This window comes from Budorcas taxicolor, chromosome 5 (genome assembly GCF_023091745.1).
Source record: "Budorcas taxicolor isolate Tak-1 chromosome 5, Takin1.1, whole genome shotgun sequence".
NCBI classification, from domain to species: Eukaryota; Metazoa; Chordata; class Mammalia; order Artiodactyla; family Bovidae; genus Budorcas; species Budorcas taxicolor.
The window spans coordinates 110452667-110478502 of NC_068914.1; the positions used below are offsets into that span (position 1 = coordinate 110452667).

At 43.8% G+C, this 25836-nt stretch overlaps 1 protein-coding gene across 1 annotated transcript in view; it reads right to left on the reverse strand.

The window, feature by feature from the left end:
• Window positions 1-8918: 8918 nt before the first annotated feature.
• Window positions 8919-25836, reverse strand: part of PAH (phenylalanine hydroxylase) — an 83992-nt gene continuing 67074 nt past the window's right edge. The window contains exons 7-13 of the mRNA XM_052640996.1: window positions 23749-23884; window positions 22572-22641; window positions 19003-19059; window positions 15116-15211; window positions 14462-14595; window positions 11048-11163; window positions 8919-8962 (exon numbers count right to left, since the gene is read on the reverse strand). Of these exons, the coding sequence (XP_052496956.1) occupies window positions 8919-8962; window positions 11048-11163; window positions 14462-14595; window positions 15116-15211; window positions 19003-19059; window positions 22572-22641; window positions 23749-23884 (653 nt within the window). The remainder of the gene's footprint in view (window positions 8963-11047; window positions 11164-14461; window positions 14596-15115; window positions 15212-19002; window positions 19060-22571; window positions 22642-23748; window positions 23885-25836) is intronic.

The window sequence follows — 25836 nt, forward strand, 5'->3', positions numbered from 1 at the left end:
CACCAGAATGTCACCAGTGGTTAGGGTTACTACTGAGGCTGGGATAGAGGTCAGAGATTGCTTTCATTCTTTAGCTTATATACTGGCTTTGAGAAAAGAAACAAACAAACAAAAAGAATGTGATTAACTTTATTAACCCACTCCAGTATTCTTGCCTGGGAAATTCCATGGACAGAGGAACCTGGCGGGGTACAGTCCATAGGGTCACAAGAGTCCGACATGACGGAGTGACTAAACCACCACCCCCACCAATACAATATTCCAGTATATAGGTAATAATTTTTCTAAACAATCTCTTATTGTTGGACATTTGGCTTACTTCAAAATATTTGTTGATACAAAAAGTGCTATAGAAATCATCTTGGTATACTTCTCTACACTGCCCAGTTCATCTTTCTAGTGCGTTTAGCACTTGCCTGAAGGTGCCAGGTGGTTGGAATTCCCTCCAACCCCCAACCACCCAGATAAAACACAACTGAATATTTACTTTTCAGAGTCCCAGACCCCCTTCCACAAATAATTCCTGCTACTGATTCTAGTTGAGATACCCACAACTAATAGTAGCAATAATTTAAGTTATAAATCTCCAAAGGCAATATTGTGTGTCTGCATTCCCATTCTGATACCAGAGGGCATCTTCCCTCCCCCCTCCTCCAATGTTTCTCCCCACCCCCTCAACCTTGTCATAGGTCCAGCCTTCAACCTGGGCTTGTCTCCTGGGTCAGCCCTGGGCCCTCTGAGGATTCACAGACACCGAAACCTTAGAAGATGCTGCTCAGTCGGATTGAAATATGCCTCTTGTTCTTTCTGCCACACACTCACCAACCACACACACACAAAGCAAGCTCTGGCTCCTTGACAAAGAAAGCATCTGTGGGAAGCCTCCTCAGTCCTGGATGGAGAAGAAGACTTTTCTCCTTGAGCTCTGCTTCTACACTTGGAATGGAAGCCTGCAGAGAAGACCAATCTGAAGCAGAAGGATCTCAAATCCCCTCCCTACCTTCCTACAAAAGGCAAGGATCTCCAGACATCAACCCCCAGCCGGGCCCCGGTAACCCAACCTTCCTTTCAGCTCTTTCTGCAGGACCTGGGGATGGTGAGATCTGGAGAGAGAGGAGGGAGGGAATGTGGAGACCACCCACTGATTGGTGAAATGGGGACATTGAGATGCAAGACTAACACGGAGAGAATTCCACATCTTGCCACCCCTCCCCCGAAAGAGCCACGTTTCCAGGGGCTAGAGACTGGAAGTGGAGGGGGAAGTGGGGAGATGGAACTTACCGTCCTGGGAATTCTCAGCTCCACTGTGCAGAGACGCTTCTAACACATCTCTCTCCCTTCCCTCCCTCGGAAGCCCCTAGAGGGCTTGGGCTGTCTTTGACAAGCCAGCCACCCTCCTTTGCGTCCGCCCTGACGTCTCCTGGGTCCCATGGCTGCCTTCTCCTCCTCTGTCATCTCCCTGGGTGCTGCCTCTCGGGTGCGGAAGGGGAACTCCCAGCGCTGCAGACTTGGGTACTCAGGGGGGAGCCCCTTTCTTGGCCCTCTGGCTCGGACCTTTCATAGGGCTCTTAGCTCAAGACCTGACTCCAGGCTCCCAGAAGTCGCGGGGGTGGGTGGGGAGGGAGCAGAGCAAGAGGAAGTCGATTCCGACAGCCACAGTCCTAGTCCTCCCGGCTGGAACTGGAGACTGCCCAGGGCTGGGAAGACAGAAGGACCTAGGAATGGCAGCTATCCATGGTCCTGGCCGACATCAGTGCGTGGATGTTTAAGGCCAACAGCAGCCACCGCCCCCCCACCCCCCCAACCCCACCCCCCACCCCACCCCCGCCATATTACAGTAAAACGGGTAAAGCAGCAAAACGGAGCTATGGTACTGGAATTGGTTTTAATCAACCTACTTGCAGGCCGGCTAATTAAAGTCTGAGTGTCAGTGCCGCATTTCCGCACCTTCCCAATCATGTGTCAATTGTCAGGGTGAACCTGAAAGTCTTTCCACTTCCTGCTAGTACTATCTCCCCTTGTGAATTAGAAAGATGTTGATGCCTCCCACCCTCTTAGCCTGCCTCCCCCGATTCCTCCTCCAGCACCATTCCCAGTTCAGGCAGAAAAGCCGCATGGCCCTTTCCTGCTTTACTCAGAATCCCCAAGCCCCTGAAACTGGTCCTGAAAGTTTCAGGGTGGAAAGAATTTGGGATTGGCTTAAAATTCACTGCCCTGGCCTGTAAATCCAGGGGATGAAGCTTTAATTTTGTAAAATAAAAACTGGATCTTTGGGTCAGTGAGGTTTGAACCCCTTAAAATGACATATATACACTACGAAGTATAAAATAGATAGCTAGTGGGAAGCTGCTATGTAGCAATGAGAGTTCAGTTAGATGCTCTGTGATGACCTAGAGGGGTGGGAGGGGAAGCTCAAGAGGGAGGGGATATATGTATACATACAGCTGATTCGTGTTGCTATACAGCAGAAACTAATGCAACATTGTAAAGCAATTATACTCCAATTAAAAAAGTAAAAGTGGAGCCTGTGTTTTGGTTCCATCTGAACAGAGTCTGAGCTAGGACTGAAGCATGGAAAGTGATATCGTTCAGTTCAGTGAGCTCCTGAGAGGGAAGAGAAAAGGAGGTCAGGAAATGTGGTGGTACAGAGGTGGAAACATACCAGCTAAACCAACACTCCAGTGGAGGGCCCACGGAGGCAGGCACTCCCGAACTGCCCTCCCAGTAATCATTTTAATGAGCTTGGTCCAGGGCTGAGCAGGAAGTAGACAGCCAAATAAATATTTGTTGAATTAAACCAAGGAAGTGCAATAAATTTTCTGTTTTTAAGCTTTGTATACTGGTATACTGGTTGGATCTCTCTCCCCTCTATCAAAGTATATAGCTGATGACAAATTTTGGAGGCATTTATTCTATAATCCTTTTATAATGATACCTTCTTATAACATCCACATTTTTGAGGGACTCATTCTATTCTGCAAGAATTGTTATTTCCATCTGGTCTTCTACATTGGCTGTTCCTTGGGTTGACTTTGGAGCAAAATGTTCAGAGGGAGAAATGTCTTGTTCATAGTACCAGCTACTTTTATTTTTTATAAAATGATCTCTAATTCCTGCCCCTGGAAAGATAAAAAGCCTGCCCAAGGTGACCCTAAAACTGGGCAGCAGAGTGAAGCTAAGTTCTCTTGTGTTGGTTCCTCAGTAAAACAACATATCTAGAGAATGATGATTTCAATTCAATTTTGTTTATGTTAACGATCTTGTAGAATGAGCACAACATGATATTCCTAGCAGAAGGAAGTGTCATTAGTAGAAGAGTGAATGCTGGCTTTTGGAGGTTATGGTTTTAAACAGTGCTGGTAATGCCATAGCTCCAGAAGGAAAAAGGAAACAGGCAATGATGTGGGAATTGCAGAAATGGGACTGAAGGAGTGAAAGTCTATTGCTTTGAACTTCAAATGCGAAACTTCCATTTTGATCTCCAAAGTTATCTTTTACAAGATAGAGCCTTAGCTTCGAGTTGATGTACATTTCATTATTTTATAGCTCACAACTTTTATGTATATGTGTACATAGATTTGGACTGTGTTGAAAGGTTTATATTCTGATTTAGTCAAACTCCTTTCTCAAGTGTAAACCAAATAGTCTTTATGTAGGGCACTTCCACAATTATCCATCTCTTTGGAAAAAATGGGTCAGTTGGGATCTTGTTATTTGACCAAACAACCACAATAATAATAATAATAACCAAACTTCATGGGAGTTCATTTGTGCTTTATGTCAGCTTAATATTCTGGGGGAAATTGAGGGCAAACAGAGAAAGGGGTGGCAGAGGATGAGATGATTAGCTAGCATCATTGACTGAATGGATGTGAATCTGAGCAAACTCCAGGAGACAGTGAAGGAGAGGGGAGCCTGGAGTGCTGCAGTCCATGGGGTCACAAAAAGTCGACTTAGAGACTGAACAATAGCAATAAATAAATATTTAGAATTGTTGGAATGTTACTAAAAATGATTGAGAGGGGCTTATACACACATAATATTTTATGTGATTTATGTGGCAATCTTATAAGGTGAGCATACCTCTTCCCCATTTTACAGAGGAGGAAACTGTAACTCAGGGAGATTAAGAGTCTGTTAAAGTAGGTTCAACCTGATGGGAAAACTGGCATTTGAATCGGGGTCACCAGAGCAGTGCTACTGAAAGATGCTATGTCTTCCAATCTCAAATGTGGGTGTGTACCGTTAACAAAAATACCTAACTTTCACCTGTATAAAGCATTGTCATCAAGGGGACCATGACCCACTGGTCCATCCTGCCTTGCTTTTACCCAGTCAAAATTTATTCAGCCTATAGTGAGCAAGACAGTTGGCCGCTTCATCTGTGTACTTACTCCTCTACTTTTTTCCCCCTTCTGCTTACTTTTGCTCAGTGAAGTGATAGGCATCAGGTTTTCCATCCTCTTCCAGGCCAGTGATTCCCCGTGCTGGGAGTGGGTGCTGTCCGCGGTGCTGAGACACTCAGCTTCAGGAGGCTTAGATAAGTAGGGCCCTTTCCCTTCACTTACACCTTTTCCCAGGTGGCGCTAGTGGTAAAGAACCTGCCTGCCAATGCAGAAGACATAAGAGACTCGAGTTCAATCCCTGGGTCAGGAAGATCCCCTGGAGGAGGAAATGGCAACCCGCTCCAGTATTCTTGCCTGGAAAATTCCAGGGACAGAGGAGCCTGGTGGGCTACAGTCCATAGGATTGCAAAGTCAGAGATAACTGAGTGACTTAGCATGCATCCCTCCATTCCAACCTCAGGCACATTTTCTATTATCTGGCACTTCATGTTCATAAAATCACTGTTCTGCAATCAGCTGTTTTGTAATCCCAGACTCCCCTGTGCACTGCGAAATTATTTTCTCCCCCAAATGACACTCTTACAGGAGCCTCTTGCCTCCCTCCCTTTCCCAAGTATATTCTGAGGATGGGAAGTTTGGGAAAGGTTCAGCTTCCTCATTTCTCATTTGGAAATTTGATTTTTTGTTAGGCCAAAGAAATGGAACTTAGCAGGCTCCATGGCTTTAATGCTGGTGGGCGGGAGGAGTATTTGGATGCTAGAGACAATTGAAAGCCTTACTAGGCCAACAGTTACCCTTTGCAAGTACTGCTGTTGTTCCAAGCTGATTCTCTCCTTCTGGGTGGTGTCAATAGCTGGAGGCTCTCAAAGAAATGCTTTAAAACATGTTCCCCTCACCCCCAAATATGTCTTATGTGCCTTTATCTGTAGAGACCTTAACTCAGCCCCCAACTCATCTTTTGTCAAGTCTCTAGAGGTCAAAGGAAGGTGTGTGTGTGTGTGTATGATAGGATGAGATTCTTTTCAAAGAAACCCAAGGGCCACATTTTTGAAAAGAGAGCCATAAGGGAAAAACTGAAAACAAAGGAATATACATTCCTTATCATTTCTTTCTAAGTCTAAACTCCACTCTCCCCTGACAACTCACAAGGAACAATGACAGTAAGCCTTTTGCCAACACTCTCTCCATTTGAAAGGTGATTGCAGAAAGAGACAGGATGCAGCTGACATTTTTAAAAAACCTGTAGAAATAAAGAAGCCTCAGAGAAGACCTGTTTATTTCTTCTTTAATAAATAGTCTTTAATTTGCTTCTGGGAAGAATAAACTATAGACATCCAAAGCATGTACTAATTTTAATAACCTCAATGAAAGAAACTGACTTTGGGGCATCACCTCCCTCCTAAGAATGATCTGAGAAAAAATACACACTGCAGTTCACGTGAATCACCATTCACGTTTTACCCATTTATACAGACATGTAAACAAGCAGGGATTATTCTTCTTGCAGTATCATCTCCTTTTGGGTCCATCTCTCAGTGAGGTACATTTTGTCTCTTTATTTTTCATAGGTGTTCTATTATTCAGAGATTGTTGTCACAAAAGAAACAGTGTGCAAGAGACATACAAAACAAATATTGTTAAAGAGCAACCCTGAACAATGATAAATAATGTTATAGATGAGTTGTATAGACCCTGGAGAGCTAGAATCAATTTTCTCTGCAATTGCTTCTCATTCTGAACTTATTCTTTTAAAATAATTGTGCTTACTACAGGTGAAAAGGTAAACTGTGCCTTGAAGCTAGCAAAGTTAAGAGTATAAATGAGGTAAAATTTCAAGGCACAGAAAAGACTAGTTTCATTTCTAACATGTATCAAATATACTATGGCTTATAGTTTTTGAAACTGAATGGGAAAGCTATTAAAAGGCAGTGATCATGTGTGTGTGTGTGTGTGTGTGTGTGTGTGTGTGCAGACTTCATTGAGAAGTGAAAGCTTTGATCACATTTTTTCCTTCTTATTTTGAAAAGTCCGTATTTTACTAAGCTTTCTTATGTTGTCTCATGTGATTTTTTGCAATCTTTAGACAAGTCACGTATTGCTTTCTGACCATTTCAGCCCCACTGTGGATAACTCTGAAGTTTCACCAATGCATTTTTGTCCCCTTTATTAATTGACATTTATTAAGCACTTCGAAGGTCTTCCCTGGTGGTGCAGACAGTAAAGAATCCATCTGCTAAGCAGGAGACACAGGTTTAGTCGCTGGGTGGGGAAGATCCCCTGGAGAAGGAAATGGCAAAACACTCTGGTATTCTTGCCTGGGAAATCTCATGGACAAAGGAGCCTGGCAGGCTACAGTCCAGGGGGTTGCAAAAGAGTTGGGACGTGATTTAGCAACTAAGCAACAACAAGCAATTCTAAATGTCAGTTGTTGAAGCAGTGTAAGATACAAACTACCTAGCCATAACCTACCTTAAACAGGAGATAATATTTTTCTTTTAAAAAGTCATAGCTTAGAATAATATTTTTCAATAGATTTTAAAAGGGGAAATCACAAGTTTAGTTGTTCTCAAATTTTTCTTGCAAAATAGTTTATTTATGAGAGACAATCTTTGTCTTGTAGTGTCTTGTAGTGACACTCTTTGTGATTAAACTCAGAAAAAGTTTTAAAGGTTAAAGAAGATTGAGCATCTACCATGTATAACATGCCAAGGCTTTCCAGGGGTGAAAAAGATAATAAAGGTTCTTGACTTCAGGAAGATGATATTTTAGTGGTAGATTCTCTGAAGCACAACTAAATGATATAACTCAGAAATTTAGAATTAAAATTTAGTTTCCTCCTTTCAGAAACTTACTGAACACTAATACTACACAGTTTTAATATTCTTCCATATATTTCTTTTGTTTGGACATACCAAGATTAGCTGTCAGTAAAACATGACTATTGTTTCCTTAAAAACTGTTTACTGTGTACTGAACAAATAATAATACTAACACATAGAAATATACTGAATCCAATTGCTGTACCTTTTATAGTCAGATGAAATAAGCTAAGTACTGAGTAACACATGAAAATTTCAGAGACTAGCTTCTATCTAGTACATAATTTCTTCCTGCCTAAGCTTTCACTTAGAAAACACTAAATTATCTTCAGTAGAACTAAAAATCACTATAAAATAAAATATCCAGTATAAAATACTTTATGATAGTTCAGTACCAAAATCAAGAAATGTTCTAACTTACATTTAATGTGAAGTAAAGAAACAGTTTGGAGAACCCACTCCAGTATTCTTGCCTGGAAAATCCCATGAACAGAGTAACCTGGTGGGCTGCAGTCCTTGGGGTTGCAAAGAGTTGGACACAACTTAGCAACTCAGCAGAACAAAAATATAGTTTTCAAAATAGTTCCTTTGCAGGGTATTTGAACCCTAGATGAACACCAGAAAAATACACTTCCAGTTTTAGAATCAGACCTTGTCAATGAGTTCTTCAATGGCATGAGGAAATAGAGAAAAGAAAATTCCCCTTTCAAAGCAATGAAACCTCAGACACATTCAGACCAAATTGTTCTTTCCACCCATCTGGCATACTTGGGCGGGTATTATTACACCCATTAGTAGATTAGTGACAGCTGTTTAAACATACATGTTAGCATTTGAATTATATTTCAAGGCTGAAAGGGATCTTGATTCATCCAGTTTAACTCCTCATTGTCAGAGTAAAACCAAGGTCCAAAGAGGAGAAGTGACTTATGCAAGGTGACATCATTAGCAAGTGGCAGAACTGACCACCAGAAATCAGGGCTTCTCAAACTTGAGGTACCCAGTAGATTTGCTGGGCATAAGAGAATAAACTGGAGTGCTTGAAAACACAGGTCTCTGTGTCCCATCCCCAGATATTTTATTTGGGTAAAGATCCTAACACTGGGAAAAAGTGAGGGAAGGAGAAGAAGGCAGGGCAGAGGATGAGATGGTTGAATGGTATCACTGTTTAATAAAACATACAGAAATATTTTGATATTACATTATAAACTTTAATATTTGTATTGATTTTAATAGGCTTCTGAATTAAAGAAAATCTACATAGGCAAAATAACAAAGCAATAAGTAAAATCATCGTTCCCTGAAACAGAAAATGACTTTTGTAGGTTAAAATTTATATTAAATCCAGAAATTCAATTCTGATAGGCTTGTGTTTCACAGTGAGGGATATATATCCCTTTAGGAATTCTCTACAGCAAATAATGAAACTATTTAGGAAGTTTGAATAAAACAGGTCCCAAATTTTCATTAACTTTGATGAAATGTGACAGGTTATTGAATTTTAATTCAATTCAGAGTATGAGATTATCATCTCTAAATCATAGATGACCCCCAAAGATCTACCATTATGCTTTGGGGTATTATTAATATGCTATCATTTCATGTTTTATTTGTTGACCCGCCATCTTGCTCTCGAAAGGATTTAAGGCTGTCATTTTGAATTAAGGCTTGTTTTTTACACTTTTTAAGATGAAATAAAAGAAGTAGATGGGTTTCCATTGAGAGATTCTCAGTTTAGGTTCTGTCCGTAACTTCACTTTAATTTCTGGAGGGCACTGCAAAGGATTTCAACTTCACCTACAAAGAAAAACAAAGGAGCCACTCATACTGTGAACAAACACCCTTCAAGTTTCTGCAGTGTGTAAAAGGCTAGGGAATCAGTGGGGTGTGTGGATACACTAGGTACTACCCCAACCTTCAAAGAGCTGACAGCTTAGTTAGGGGGATACAATCTGAGCCATTACAGATGATTCCAAGTTGCAGGAAGTTAAAGAGCTATTAATGTAATTAAGCTTCCTCTTTCCATAGTCTATTTCTCAGGGAAGGAGTTAATGGTTTTCTCCCCAGGGAAATGACTAGCTTTTCTGTTTGCTTTTCACATGACCATCCACAGATGCTCGCAAGGGGCTAAGCCACAGAAGCTAAAAGTAGGGTTCACATAGCCCCCCATCCTCACTCCATGTCAGAATTCACTGGGGCTTCATTACAAATACAAATCCCTGACTCATATCACACATTCAGGGAATTTAGTCTGGGAGTAACACTCAGGACTATCCATTTCTAACTAGCTCTCCCAGTGATTTTGAGACGTACGAGGTTTGAGAAGGCATGATCTAAGCAGATGACTCAGCCTAGATTTCCAGACCACCAGACTAAGGTATGATGGAGTCACTTTCATTCATGCAGGTTCTCACAGGCCATGGGGCCACAACGACACAGACTCTTCATAGAAGTGGAAGGGGACTTGGAGACAGACCAGCCTTATTCCTGCCTAGGTCCTGAGGACAGTATAGAGATGATGGGGCCTTATATAAGGTCACAAAACTCTAAGGACCCTCCAGTTCCTAAATCTGTCATTCAGTGATTTTTAGAAACCTCTTATAAATATTAGTCTTTGAAATTACTTTCACTTTCTCAGGGGAAATGAAAAAGAGAGAGAGAAAACAGCTATGACCTAACCCTTCTCTCTCACACCCCAGCCTCCAGAGCCCTTGGCTGGCCTCTTCGGTGAACAAATTATTCCAGCTGAGTGTTCAAGGTGGCATCTATGGGAGGGAATCAGCCTTGGACTTTATCAAAATGGCTTATTATGGGAGGGAGGCCATACCTGATAGGAATGAGTATAATGGGCTAGTTCTACATATTAGCAATGGTCTCAGGCAATATCACAGGGGTAGAGAGGGATACGCCAAGTCCACCAGCCCTTCTGGCCTTTGTTAGCACATTTTTACAGATAGAAACTCCCCACCCCTTGGACTAGAACTTCTCCCTTTAAGCTTGATCCTTTGGTGGTTTTGTTCATTCATTCAATAGCTCTTGAGTACCTAATATGATTTTTAGGAATATGGAAAACTGCTGGGGATTTGACAGCAAACCTGACATGGCCCTCTGCTCAAGTCTAGTTGGGAAGACAGACAAGCAAACAATTATAAAATAAAAACAAAATAAAAAACCTATGATAAGTGCTCTGAGAGAAGGAACTGTGGGAAGGCCAAAACCTAGGAGGGACACCCAAACCAGGCTTACCCTAAGAAGAGACATGTATGAACGATTAAAAGATGAACTGGGATGGGTCCCTAAATGGGAGTGGTGAAGAGAGTATTTTAAACAAAAACTGTATGGGCAAAGGCCAGGGGAAAACATGGGAACTAAGAGCTGGTCAATGTTGCTCGAGGGGAATTTGAAGGTGAGAAAGAATCGGGAGATGAACACAATAGCACAATGACTTTTTAAGAACAGCTATTATAATATTCTTGTTGTCCAGAAAAAATAAAAGGCCAATGGATGAACTACTCTGTGGTTGATAAAATAGATAAAATCTATCCTTAGGAGCTGGTATTCTAGGCAGAGTAAGGTCCAGTGGACACTTAGAGGGAAAGGGGTGAAAATGCAAAGGAGAAAGAGGAACGTGGCAGCAACAAGCCAGCATGGAAAGGTGGTGGGTCATAGGAGGTGGCATGGGGTCCAGGAAGGTCAAAGCAGAAAGGACACTCAAGGCAATTCTGGCTTTTTATTGCTAAGTTTTTCTCTCTCAATAAGTCAGTGGCTTCCCTGGAAATGCTTTTCTTAAATATTTAATACATTTCTTACTGTTCCTCTGACGAAGGTAAGAAAACACAATCCCCTATGAGAGAATGGCCTCAAAGGGTATATGTTACTTACTACTGATGGAGTCAGCCAAAATCTTAAGTTGCTGGGTGTTGTCCAAGACCTCAATCCGTTGAGTGTATGGGTCATAATGAACTGAGAAGGGCCGTGGGATTGTGGCAGCAAAGTTCCTGAAACCAAAATCATAGGTCTGAGTGAAGGCTACCATTTGGGGAAAAATAATTGTAAAAGATTTTTCAGTGGCATTCACTTGGTTATTAGTAGCATTGAAACCTCACCAGGGGCTTTAGTACTGGGCTGAGAAGTGAAATGGAGTTTTAGGTCCTCTTTGGGAAGCCTCTGTATGTAGTAGGTATGTTTGTGTATACACAAACACACTTATGCACATGCCTCCAAAATGTCAGAAGTAGCTTACAATAAAAGCACATAAGGCCAAGTTCTTATCATTAAATAAAATAAAAGGAGAAAATAAAATCTAGCCAAAGAATGTTATAGAAGAAAAAAAAGCTCTGAGATGCTTGACCATCAATGCAAAGAAAGAAAAATGGTTTCCAAAGTTGAAGACAACATTATGAATGAAACTCAACATGGATTGAGGGCCTCCTATGTTTGAGAACCATAGCAAGTTTCAACTGTTTTATACTCTTAACAACTATTATCACTAAATTAGTCTTTATAAAAACCTTAAGAGGAAGGTACCACTTTACTGTTCCCATTTTACAATGAGGAAACTGAGGCTTGAGGAAGCTAAATAACTACTAAGGCCACGCTGGCAATACATTATAAAGAAGGGAAAGGATACAGGTATTCTGAATCTGGCCTGGCCCCCTTACTTCCCTGCCTCCCTGGTGCATCACTCCCGGGCTTGGGAGGAACCTTTTATTAGTGACTGCAGATGCATGAAGAGTAAGTGGTTAAGTATGCTTCCTCATCTCTTCTTTGGAAAAAGCTTTCTCAGTCCAGCTGGTGATGTGAACCAAGTAGTAGAGGCCTGTGGCTCTGCCTGCTCTTCCCCTCTTCCCTCTTATTCCCGGGCACACCTTGTTTTTAATTTGGGGAATCGACCTCCCCCACTGGAGATATATGAGTTGGGCCTTCAGTCTGAGGCCCACTCAGCCATCCTCAGCAGGTGTGTGAACAAACTCAGCCCCGTCTCTGCTAGGACTTGAATACCGAAATCGAAAATGGTTGGCATCGGTTTCTTTTAGTCGGGACGCTCTGAGGGTATCCCAGAGATGCTCAGATCCCTTCCTTTTTTGAACTGTGTTCTTTAGAATTCTCTTTCATTCTGTGAGCCAGCTCTCAGCAGATGAGAGCTTTTGTGTCTTCTCTGGGCTCTAGACACTAGCAGTAAGTGAATGCGTGCTCCATCATGTCTGACTCTCTGCCACCCCACGGATATATAGCCAACCAGGCTCCTCTGTCCATGGGATTTTCCAGGCAAGAATACTGAAGTGGGTTGCCATTTCCTCCTCCAGGGGATCTTCCTGACCCAGGGAATGGACCCGTGTCTCCTGCATTGCAGGCAGGTTCTTTACCACCGAGTCCACCAGGGGAAGTGGACACTAGCAGAGCTGGTGAGATTTCAAAGAGAGGCCCATGTCCTGGTAAGGTCTTCCCTGTTGGCATGGGGCTGATCACTTCCTGAACGGCCTGTCCATATGGGAATCTCAGTGCGACTCAGCAGTTAAGAGTACCAGCTCTGAGTCCCACTGCCTGAGTCTAAACCCTGGGCCAGCCACTTACGAGCTGTATGACTCTGAGTGAGTTACTTACCCCTTCAATGTTTCTGTACCCCTATCCGCAATTTGTGGTCTTATTTAATGACTAAATGAATTAATATCTGAAAAGCACTGAGAACAGTGTTTGGTACAAAATAGCTACCAGGCATCTCAAAAAGTGAAAGTGTTAGTCGCTCTCATGTGTCGAACTCTTTGTGACACCATGGCATGTAGTCCACCAGGCTCCTTGGTCCATGGGACTCTCCTGGCAAGAATACTGGAGTGGGTAGCCATTCCCTTCTCCAGGGGATCTTCCCAACCCCAGCGCTCGAACCCATGTCTTATTCATTGCAGGTGGATTCTATACTGTCTGAGCCATCTTACCCGTAACTATAATTACCTTGGTGGAATAATGCATGAACTCATGAAAATCCGTAACCCTAAAGGAGTCCCAGGAATGGTAGAGTGGAACTTTTCGGGCTACAGGAAGACTAGGTTCCCAGTAAGGGTGAAAATTTAGGAGAAAAATGGGAAAGAATGGCAGGAAGGACCTAAGGGCCCTGGAGAAAAGAGTAAAAGGAGTCATTTGGGGTCAAAGAAAGTACATTTGTGGGCTACCGTTTTACTGTTGGTTACCTAAGCCTGGCGTATTCAAAGCTGACATGCCCAGCTTCATGGGATTCCAGAAGCCTGTAAGACTTACATTTATTATGCATCACTGCTAAGATATAACAAAAGAAGTGGTAAAAATGGTATCATGGTTGCTCTGTCTAAGTAGACCCTCTGCCTAGCCTATCTCCCGCTGGGAGCAGTGTGGCTCTAGCAGGCTGATGGCAGGGCAATCTTCTCGGAGGGCTGAGAGTCTCAGAGTCCTGGTACCACTCCACCAGCCTGGTGCTGAATTGCCTCTGAGATTGGCACATTTGCCAATTACTCACTGATTCAGAGGATGAGATGGTTGGATGGCATCACAACCCAATAGACATGAGTTTGAGCAAACTCCAGGAGACAGTGAAGGACAAGCAAGTCTGGTGTGCTGCAGTCTGTGGGGTCGCAAAGAGCCTGACATGACTTAGCAACTGAACAATAGCAATACTGAGTGCTTGCTATGTGTCTGACACTGTTCTTGAAGTGGAGGGAAAGAGCAGAAAGGACAAAACTCCCTATCCTCATGGACCTTAAATCATACAAGATTTTAGACATTAATAAGTGCTAAGGAGAAAAGTAAATCACAGAGCAGGTAAGGAGTACTGGGGGGACAGGCCTGGGTAGTGATTTTAAGTAAGTTGCTTAGAGAAAGACACACAGAAAAGGTTAAATGTGGGTAAAGGCTGAAGAGAGGGGAGGGGTGAGTTATGCAAGTATGTGGGAGATTAAAGCAACAAGGGACTTCCTTGGGTGAGAAGACACCTAGGGCTGTTTGATGGGGGTACCTCTGTGGCCGCTCTGAACATAGGAGAGTTCAGGGGTGGACCTGGTGGCTGCACTGAGCAAGGATAAAGGTGGTAGCCTGTCTGCAGGGGTCATCATGTTCGGCTAGCAAGCTATGAAATGGGATCCTGCAAAGGAAGGCACTTCTCTCAACAGGGAGTGGAAAGAGATAGGGTGGGGAGAGAATACTGTCTGATGCACACTGCTGCTGTAGGCACTGGAAACCATTCTCCTGCCCAACCTCCCACAGACCGGTGGCACCAGGTCGAGTCAGGAGGTCCCAAGGGCTGCTGGCCCAGCGTGGTTACCATCTCACCTCACTTTCTCCTTGGCATCATTAAAACTCTCAGCCACATAATACAGAGGCTGGAACTCTGTGATCGTATACTCCTGGACAGCGGTCTTCTCTAGTTCCAGAGGAAGGAGCTTCGGCTTGCCTGATAGGCAGTACTGCGTGTCCCAAACGGAAAGTCGTCATGGTTAAGTCAAGGCTGCTGGTCCCTGCCGCAGCCCCTAGGCTATTTGCGCATCCCCCCCAACCTTATCCTGATTCCTTCCATACCCTAGTCCCAATGCAGGTGAACTAAATTATTTTGCACATAGACAGCAATCAGGATCAAAAGGAATATTTTACCCCAAACATTTTCAGGTAAGGTGATCAACAGATGGTGTGGGAGCAGCCACATTTTCTAGCATGCATTTGCCTATGTCCCAATGCACAGTTCAACCCTAGATTCAGGAGGCCCCTCTGGTCTGGAGACCTGTGTATCTGCAGTTCAATTTCAATCTCTAAAACCCACAGTCATGACCAAATCATAGCTGCTAAGAGGTCAATCAATCACATGAGGAGAAACTCCGAGGTTCAGTTTCAAAGTGGATATAAGAGCGTTTCGAGAGCACAAAGGGAAAACGAATGGTCTGCTGTACCTAACACTCTCAAATCCATCCATGGTTTCTGTTCGGTTCATACCTGTAATTCACCAAAGGATGACAGGAGCCCAGCACCATATGCCTTTATGGAGTCTCCTTGCTTGCAGAGCCCAAACTCCACAGTAAACCAGTAAATCTGAAATGGAAAGTCAAGTTGAAAGTGTACGCAAGGAAACAGCAGGTGACCCAGGGCCAGAGACAAGGTGCCCGGGTGGGAGTTTGTGCAGGTCTGTTCTCTGAATCGGCCTGACCTGGGGTCATGGTTTTGTATGCTGTCTTATCCTACCCAGTTACCTGTCGAATTAAGACAGCTGAGTGCAAGACGCTGAAGCTGAAGCTCCAATACTTTGGCCACCTGATATGAAGAACTGACTCCTTGGAAAAGACCCTGATGCTGGAAAAGATTGAAGGCAGGAGGAGAAGGGGATGACAGAGGATGAGATGGCTGGATGGCACCACTGACTCGATAGACATGAGTTTGAGCAGCCTCCAGGAGTTGGTGATGACAGGGAACCTGGTGTGCTGCCGTCCATGGGGTCACAAAGAGTCGGACACGACTGAGTGATTGAACTGAACTGAACTGAATGCAAGATATGATGGGAAGTTGTGGGAGAGTATTAAGGAAGCCCCCAAAGGATACCCCCAACAAACTACTCTCTATGACAGGAACTCCTCCACCCCTTCCGCTTTCTTCTCTATGGCATCAGCTAGAGGGAGTTGCTCCCCCAGGTTGGCTGGAGTTACCAGACAATCCCACCAGGCTCAGCAGGAGGTAGGGAATTGGGTCATGATAGAATCAGAGAGGGAGTATCCTGTCATCTGTGTGGCTGAACCACACCAACTCCATTTTGTCAGCTCCATCTAAGCCTGAAGTCCTAACCCCATCCTTTTCTGCATGGTTGAACTTTAGTCTACTCACAAGGAGTGCACCAGATAAGTTCCTCATCAACTTTTACCCTTCTTATCTGATATAAAAACTTTGTCTGACATATAAAAACTTTTGCTGAGGCAGATGGGTAATGCCTCACAAGAAATAATGGTCATGAAACCTTCCTTCCAGGGGGAGGAAAAAACCCCTAACTCCTGACAGTGTGAACCTGCTTCTCCCTTAGTAATCAGATTCTATCCTTAGCTTTGGCCCCTTTAATTAATTAACTAATAAATTTTAATTCGGCTGCACTGGATCTTAGTAGTGTTGGCCCCTTTAACCCCCCATACCCTTTTCGTGGCATAGAGTGTGGTTGCCAAAGCCTCTGGCTGCTATCTACCCGCCCTTTCCTGTGTATAAGTTACCCACAATAAACTTCATCACTGTATTTTATTGAGTTATCTGCTTCCTTATTTGGCCTAAGGTTATTATTCAATATCCCCACCATCCAACAATCTGTGTTAAAACCCTGTCAGTCACTGAACTCAGCCTCCCAAATAACCAAGGCTTTTTCTTTCAGTAGCTCCCAGTGCAACATGCCCCAGATAGATGGCTTGGGAAATAAGGTCCTAGAATTGATTCCTGGGTCAGGAACATCCGCTGGAGAAGGGATGGGCTACCCACTCCAGGATTCTCAGGTTTCCCTTGTGGCTCAGCTGGTAATGAATCCAGCTGCAATGTGGGAGACCTAGGTTTGATCCCTGTTGGGAAGATTCCCTTGAGAAGAGAAAGGCTACCCACTCCTGTATTCTGGCCTGGAGAATTCTATGGACTGTATAGTCCATGGGATCGCAGAGTCAGACACGACTGAGTGACTTTCACTTTCTTTCCTACTGAATAGGGCCAAGAGAAAGCCAAGGCCCAGGGTTTCTCAGTTCAGTTCAGTCACTCAGTTGTGTCCGACTCTTTGCAACCCCATGAACTGCATCACACCAGGCATTCCTGTCCATCACCAACTCCTGGAGTTCACCCAAACTCATGTCCATCGAGTCGGTGATGCCATCCAGCCATCTCATCCTGTCGTCCTCTTCTTCTCCTGCCCCCAATCCCTCCCAGCATCAGGGTCTTTTCCAGTAAGTCAACTGTTTGCATGAGGTGGCCAACATATTGGAGTTTCAGCCTCAGCATCAGTCCTTCCAATGAACACCCAGGACTGATCTCCTTTAGGATGGACTGGTTGGATCTCCTTGCAGTCCAAGGGACTCTCAAGAGTCTTCTCCAACACCACAGTTCAAAAGCATCAATTCTTCGGCGGTCAGCTTTCTTCACAGACCAAATCTCACATCCACACATGACCACTGGAAAAACCATAGCCTTGACTAGACAGACCTTTGTTGGCAAAGTAATGTCTCTGCTTTTGAATATGCTATCTAGGTTGGTCATAACTTTCCTTCCAAGGAGTCTTAAACCGTCTTTTAATTTCATGGCTGCAGTCACCATCTGCAGTGATTTTGGAGCCCCCCAAAATAAAGTCTGACACTGTTTCCACTGTTTCCCCATCTATTTCCCATGAAGTGGTGGGGCCAGATGCCATGATCTTCATTTTCTGAATGTTGAACTTTAAGCCAACTTCTTCACTCTCCTCCTTCACTTTCATCAAGAGGCTTTTTAGTTCCTCTTCACTTTCTGCCATAAGGGTGGTGTCATTTCCATATCTGAGGTTATTGATATTTCTCCCAGCAATCTTGATTCCAGCTTGTGCTTCTTCCAGCCCAGGGTTTCTAGGTAAGTCTATTTATTGCACTAGAGAATGTGAAACCTGGGAAGGCTGTCAGAGCTGAGTCAGTCTGAGCTCCTCACATACAGATGAGATGTCTTTAGCCCAGAGAGGTCAAGTTACACACATACAGTGACACAGTGTCTCAAGGGCAGAGCAAAGGGCCCAAGACTATTCCCAGATCAGTATATCAATAGTAAGATTATTTTTGAGAAGCTAGGTTGGTAATGAATACTTGTATCACAATTACAGCAGGTAACTTATGTGATTATTTTTTTCTTACGAATGAGAAATTCTATCAAGTTCTGCAGTTTCCTTGAAAGTTGCTTTTTGTATCACCACAGCATCTGGAATTTAAAAACTTACAACCACACAAATTTAACCCTTTTGATCCTCAAGATCCTCATGATGTACTGTTGAGATGGAAATGATATAAACAATTGTATCCATTTTTAGAGGTGAGGGTGCAAAAGCTACTTGCCCAGGGTCTCAAAGCAGCTAGGCAGTGAGAAAGGATCCGGGAGGTTTCAACCTTCTCTTAAATTAAATTCACAAACTTCTAAACTGATATATCATGATGACAGGGAAGCCTGGAGTGCTGCAGTCCATGGAGTCCCAAAGAGTCAGATACAACTGAGCAAATGAACTGAACTGAACTGAACTGAATGATATGTGTGCATTAATCTGAAGTCCCTAGTTCCATTATAAAGTTTCATTTCTTGTCTTCCAAGCTGAGCACATTATTAAAAAATGTGGCTTAGAGGTTAGGGAGGGAATCACTCAAGTTGGAAAGGGGTCTACAGGAAGGAAAGCCCCTTCTGTGCAGAGTCGCTCATCCATGGTGTCTATGGATGACAGTCATCACACTCCTGGGGAAAAGAGTGTTTGGTTAGAAGGGAGAAGCCAGTTCCCACTTCCACCTTGGATCTGAGAAAGGAAAGATCCAATGCTGGCTCCAGTGTCAGGTAGAAAGTAAATATTTCCCTTTTCAAAGATGTGAATCTAGACTACTTCCCACCCACTCAAGGGGGTTCTCAATGACCATCATTATAGCCTGTTGGTGCTTTCAAGACATACTATTTAAAGTTACATGTAAACATATGCATGTAGTTGATTTCAAAATCAAACCACTAAGAAGTCAAAATGTGAAATGTCACTCGTGCAAATGTAAGCAAGGCATTCAGATTTTTTCTTGTTTCAGATGATCTGGCTTTCAGGAAAACAGGAAAGTTTCAAAGACCCGAGACATTCCCACCATCCACCAGGGAGAGAGGGTACTTACTGTTGCAAGTTTCTCAACGTACTCGTCAGGTGCACCCAGGGAGGCAAGGCCGATCTCCTGTAACGGCAGAGAAACCAGCACTGACATGGCTGGGGTCTGCTGACCTTCAACCTTGACCCTCAGATCCAACCTCGTATTTGACCACAGGAAGGGGATGGGTGGCTAGATACCTTCAGAAGGACTCAGGTAGACTCTTAACTGTTCTGTCAAGGCTTCACTGACCACACTTCATGGAACCACAGATCTCGAGGATGGAGGAAGCCTTTCTCCATCACTTGGTCCTCTATTCATTCATTTTACAAAAGAGAAAACTGAGGCACAGAGAAAAGAGATGACCTGCTCAAGGTCACACGGTAGGTTGTGTCTAATGTTTCAAGTCCTGATTTTCCTTCCAAGTTCAAGTGGAATGTTCCTGGTGCACCAGATGGGACTTCATCAAGTCCCCTGAAGATACCATAGGAGACTTGCTGTGAAGTGCTTGACATCTGTCCAGGTATGTGCATAGCTGGAGAGTCTGAGATGTCACCGGCCACCTCTACATCACACCTCCCAACTCAGAAGCCCCTAGTGGTCTCTGTCTCTTTTTACAGCATTTGCTCCAGACTGATTTGCAGCAGACAGAGCACATATATGTATACAAATATAATATGTGTGTGTGTGTATATATATATATTATATTTCTTTCCTACTAATAGGCATTCAATCATTCCAAAAATATTTATTGAATGCCTTCTATGTGACAGGTAATGTATGAAATTGATAAAGATCCCTGACCTTTACATTTAAATGGATAGACAGTAAATAATTAGCATGTTAAAGGTGATAAGTTCTTCGGAAAGAAGAAACAAAAGGAGAAAGGGACGAGGGGGATCCAGAGTGCCAGAGAAGCAGGGGTGGGGTCGGGGGCCTTGATTGCCCTATCCTTCATCTTTTGTTTTTGGCTGTATTGGGTCTTCATTGCCGCTTGCAGGCTCAGTAGGTGCGGCATGCAGGCTCTCTAGTTCAGGCATGCGGGATTAGTTGCTCTGCAGCATACGGCATCTTAGTTCCCCAACCAGGGATAGAATTGAACCTTCGAATGCCTGCATTGAAAGGCAGATTCTTAACCTCTGGACCGTCAGAGAAGTCCAGAGGCTGCGATTTTAAATAAGGCCTCAGAATGATTTTTAAAAATCACTCTGTTGCTGTTGTTCAATCTCAAAGTCATGTCTGACTCTTTGCAACCCCATGGACTGAGGCATTCCAGGCTTCCTTGTGCTTCACTCAATTTGCTCAAACTCACATCCATTGAATCAGTGATGCCATCCAACCATCTCATTCTCGGTCACCTCCTTTTCTTCCTGCCCTCGATCTTTCCCAGCATCAGGGTCTCTTCTAATGAGTCAGCTCATCACATCAGGTGGCCAAAGTACTGGAGCTTCAGCTTTAGCATCAGTCCTTCCAATGAACATTCAGGGTTTATTTCTTTTAGGATCAGCTGGTTTAATCTCCCGATAGTCCAAGGGACTCTCAAGAGTCCTCTCCAGCACCACAATTTAAAAGCATCATTGGAAAGGTGATATTTGAGCAAACACTTGATGGAAGTGAGGCTGTTATTGGCTCTGCTGATAGCTGAGGAAAGACAATTGTACAGGCCAAATGCACAACCTGTGAAAAATCTCTCTAAGGAGAGGCAATGTCCTCTTCCAGGGGATCTTCCCGACTTAGAGGCTGAACCCATGTCTCTTACATCTCTTGAACTGGCAGGCAGGTTCTTTACCACCAGCACCACCTGGGAAGCCCAAGTCTAACAGAAGTCATCATCAATAAATGCAAGGTTGAAAGGGTTCCCTGTTCTCATAGCCACTATTCTTTGTGAGCCCAGATCTTGCCTAAAACAAGAAACCCAAAGTGCTTCATCCCCACTCCATCCTGCACTCCAGTGGGAAACTAGTCCTGCTTTTAGATCGAAAAAGAATATGCTCAGGGAACTCAAAATAACTCCCTGCTTTGGAACTGTCCAGGTCAAAACTGGAACCAGGAACACGGATGAGCCAGAAGCTCCTGTCTGCTGATTCAGGTAACTTCTAACCCCTCTGTGGGGATCCCCAAATTGAAAATGGCTTAAGGAGGATGGCCATTTAGCCTCTGACTGGGAAGTAAAACTTTTAGTAATGAGAATAAAAACTTCCAATCCTAGTTTGAAAGCAATCTATGACATCTTGGCAGCAGGAACCACGCTTCTGAAAGTCAGCTACTCCTGTGGTGACACTTCCACAGCAAAGGTTCACCTAATTTCTAAACACTCCCACTTCTAAAAGTCCAACAATTTCTGAACTTTGCAATTCCCCCAAGCCCACATAAGGTGGCTCAGTGGTAAAGAATCTGCCTGCCAGTGCAGGAGGCATAGGAGACAGGGGTTCAATCCCTCGGTTTGTTAGATCCCTTGGAGGAGGAAATGGCAACCCACTCCGGTATTCCTGCCTGGAGAATCCCATGGACAGAGGAGCCTAGTGGGCTACAGTCCATGGGGTCGCAAAGAGTCAGACATGACTGAGCATCTAACACACATAAAAGCAGCTGTTTTTTCTGTTTAGAGAGGCTGTGTCTAACAAGTACCATTTTTCCTTGTCTAGTAAGCAGTTAATTTTGCTCTCTGTTTGTTTCAGCTATCATGTAGCAGACTCCTCATTCAAGAGTAGAAATAGTTCTTTCTTTCTGGCTAAAGGAAGATGCTTAAGTGATTTACATACAATCCCATTACTGTGAAATTCATCCTTGGCCCAGCATTTGCTCATAGGTCATTCTATTTGATCACTATTCCTCCTTGTGAGGAAGGAGACCATCAGGAAGGGCTCTTTATGGATCCACTTCTGTGCTGACTGAGACGCAGGGTGGTGTGGCGACTTGCTCTGGGCTACACAGCACTACCATTCCACTCTCCCACCATCCCAGTTGCCCACCATGGTTTGGGGCTGCCTCTCAGTGCCAGAAGAGAATTTGTGAAATTCTTTCAGTCATCCAAAAAACATTTTTGAGCCTGCTCACCACTGTAATAGATAAATCAAAGCTTAGCCTGCTGCCTTGATGATGGTGAGAAGGCAACTGGCTCTTTATTTTTTTCCATGAGTCAGGCTATTGGCACTAGAGTCTTGGCAAGTGCCATCTTACTTACTTAAAGCATATACAAAAATGATTGCCTGATAAGGTAGAAAGTGGCAAAGACCCAAAATATGAGGGGAAAGATGCCACGAGAACTTGGAAGAAAGCAAAGTTACTTCTGCAAGGGGATCTGGGAGGTTTTCACAGATGAAAAGGTTCTTAAACTACATCCAGTAGGACAGGTGAAATCAGCTAAGTTAATAACACACAATTCCTAGAATGACCAAATCACCAGCTCCATGCTGTGGTCACTGGAATTGGTAATTAGCCAGCCCCATGGGACCACATTCCCACCTGTGATGGGGTCACAGAACTATACCTGGATTCCACCCTTGCAGAGGACATGAGGGCCCCTCCTTGGGTTCAATTTATCTGAGCAATCCAGGCCTTACCCTGTAACTAGAAGGCTAGAGAAATTAATTGCTCACCTGGGAAAACTGGGCAAAGCTGCGATCCGAAAACAAAGGTACATGTCCCAAGAGCTCATGGCATATGTCCCTGAAAAACAAAAAGCACAGAGCTTGGAGAGGAGGAGGGTTATAAGCTATGCAGGACTCAGTCTTTCTACACGAGGAATGGGCAGAAAGCAACAAGCAACTCATTCAGTCTTATAACCTCATTCCTAAGAATAAGGGGTATGTAAGGCTTGGTATCAGTTGAAACAAGATACAAGAGAAAAAGAAGAAGGGAAAAGAAATGTAAAGGACAGGACAGAACACAGTGGCCAGGGGATTTTGAGTGTATGCCCAGTGGGATGTAGAACAAAAGAGCCAGTATTCCTATGGGCAGCCATACACCTGAATGAACTGCAGATCACAAACACTTCCCATCCCAAGTCTTCTCCTTGGTATTGACATCCCTGGGCAGATACAATATGCTCAGTTATTCTCCATGAGAACTAAATAATAATAATAGTAGAAGTAATAATAACAGTAACAACAATAACAATAATAATATTAGTGATGCTCCTGTTTCATCCTGGAGGGGGCTGACACTGGTTACAGAAGAAAACTTACATTTACTTAACACTCTAGGTACCAGATTTACTAGGAATAGGTCTTTTCTGATTTCTAGTAATGAATTTTGCAGGCTGGGAAAGATCATTTGGGGTATCCTGCTGACTGTTCACATAAACTATTTCAGTTCTAGCTGTCTGAGGAGATGGCTACATGCAAAAATAAGAAGCATAGTGGCCAGACATTCTGTATCTTCAGCTGAGACCCAACCTAGGCAAAGAGATGAGAATCATCTAGAGGTGATCCAGGAATCAGGAAGTGTTGAGACAGCCTGGCTGTCACTTGTTCCTATTCCCATTTGGCATTTCATAGCTCTGACTTTTCTACAATCTCTTTGGAATTTGAATGTGAACTCTCATTCTCTCATCTGAACCTTTGATTCAGAAGATGCCTGAATCTCCAATCAGTACAGTCTATTTGGATGGGGAAAATCCCCAGAAGAGATGAAATTCCCTTGTTGCACTATATCAAACAATGCAGGCAATGAGTCCTGTGGACCAGCCCACAGTGAGTCCCAGCCTTGTTCTTGGAGCCGGGTGAGATGGAACTCATTGTGGCTAGAAACTGATAGCAAAAGGACAGTACTCACGGTTCTGGTGTATACATGGGCTTAGACCCATGTCTGATGTACTGAGTGCAGTGGAAGACTCGGAAAGCCAGGCCACCCAAGAAATCCCGAGAAGAAAGCAGGCCAGCCACCGGTCGGAGGCGGAAACCAGTGCAACCTGGGAAGCAAAGGAGAGAGAAAACTCAGAGCCCATCACAGGGAGCCGGAGGGACCTGAAGACCGTTAGGGAGGAAAGCAGCACGTTCAACTGTTCAAGAGCGCGGACGTTTACGCCAAGCAAAACTGACTTCAAATCTATGCCTTAGTACTTTCTAGCTGGGTGATCTGGGTCAGGTAACTTCACCTCTCTGAGCCTCAGTTTTCTCATGTGCAAAATGTGGGGAGATATTTCTTAAGATTATTCTGAGAATCAGAAGAACAAATAAGTATAAAAGACTTAGAGCCTAGCACATGGAAACTTCCAATAAATTTAAACTTTCATTATTGTTTGTTAGGGTGGAACACTTATTCCTTACTTCTCATGTTTCCAGAGTAGCAGGGAATTTTCATTCTGCTTCCCAGGAGGGAGGAATATGAAAAGAGCACTTCCAGCTTTTCTGTAGTGCTTTCCATATAGCACATATAGGTACACCCCATGAGGAACAGTGACTTCTCTGAGTGAAGATTTGAGAAGAGGAAATGAATATTTTCAACTTCACCCTCTCTGCCCTTTCTCTCCTGACTGTCCACACAGGAACACATTCTAGTTGGCTCTTGGCCAGCCAATGGACTAGATACTGTGCCAGTGAATTAATTGGCAAGTTAGTTTACCTAATCCAGGGGTGAAACATTAGAAAGTCCATTTTGCCTACACATCTATACCACATTCTCAAAGCAGCTTCTATCGGTAATAAAATACCGATACCATTTTGATCACCCATCCTCTGGCTCTTGTATCTGTCTCTCAATCTCCCTAATTTCAGACTTGGAAGGAGAATGGTAACGACCATGATCATGATAGTAATAGTTAATGCTGTATAATACCCACCATGTGTCAGACACAGGTTTAAGCACTTTATATACATTAATTAATCCTCATCGTAACTCTAGGAGGTAGAGCTCCTATTCTCTGCACTTTACAGATGGGGGAGCTGAGAAAATGCAGCAATTAAAGCTCTGCCCAAGGTCACAGCTACCAACACTCTGGCTTCAGAGCCTGTTTCTATAATCACTACTCGATGCTTCTCTTCTACTGCTCATGGGGTTCTCAAGGCAAGAATTCTGAAGAGGTTTGCCATTGCCTTCTCCAATGGGCATCTGGTCTCATCATTTCATGGCAAATAGATGGGGAAACAATGGAAACAGTGAGATACTTTATTTTCTTGGGCTCCAAAATCACTGCAAATGGTGACTGCAGCCATGAAAATAAAAGAAGCTTGCTCCTTGGAATAAAAGCTATGATCAACCTAGACAGCATATTAAAAAGCAGAGACACTACTTTGCCAACAAAGGTCTATCTAGTCAAAGTTATGGTTTTTCCTGTGGTCATGTATGGATGTGAGAGCTGGACTATAAAGAAGGCTGAGCACTGAAGAACTGATGCATTTGAACTGTGGTGTTGGAGGAGACTCTTGAGAGTCCCTTGGACTGCAAGGAGATCCAACCAGTCCATCCTAAAGGAAATCAGTCCTGGATATTCATTCGAAGGACTGATGTTGAAACTGAAACTCCAATACTTTGGCCACCTGATGTAAAGAACTGACTCATTGGAAAAGACTCTGATGCTGGGAAAGATTGAAGGCAGGAGAAGGGGATGACAGAGGGTGAGATGGTTGGATGGCATCACTGACTCGATGGACAGGAGTTTGAGCAAGCCCGGGAGTTGGTGATGGACAGTGAAGACTGACATGCTGCAGTCCATGGGGTCACAAAGAGTCAGACACAACTGGGCAACTGAACTGAACTGGACTTCTCTCCTAGGCACTGGTGCAGTGTACAGTCCATTGGCTTCCCTGGTTGTTCAGATGGTAAAGAATTCGCCTGCAGTGCTGAAGACCCAGGTTCGACCCCTGGGTTGGGAAGGTCCCCTGGAGGAGGGCATGGCAACCCACTCCAGTATTCTTGCCTGGA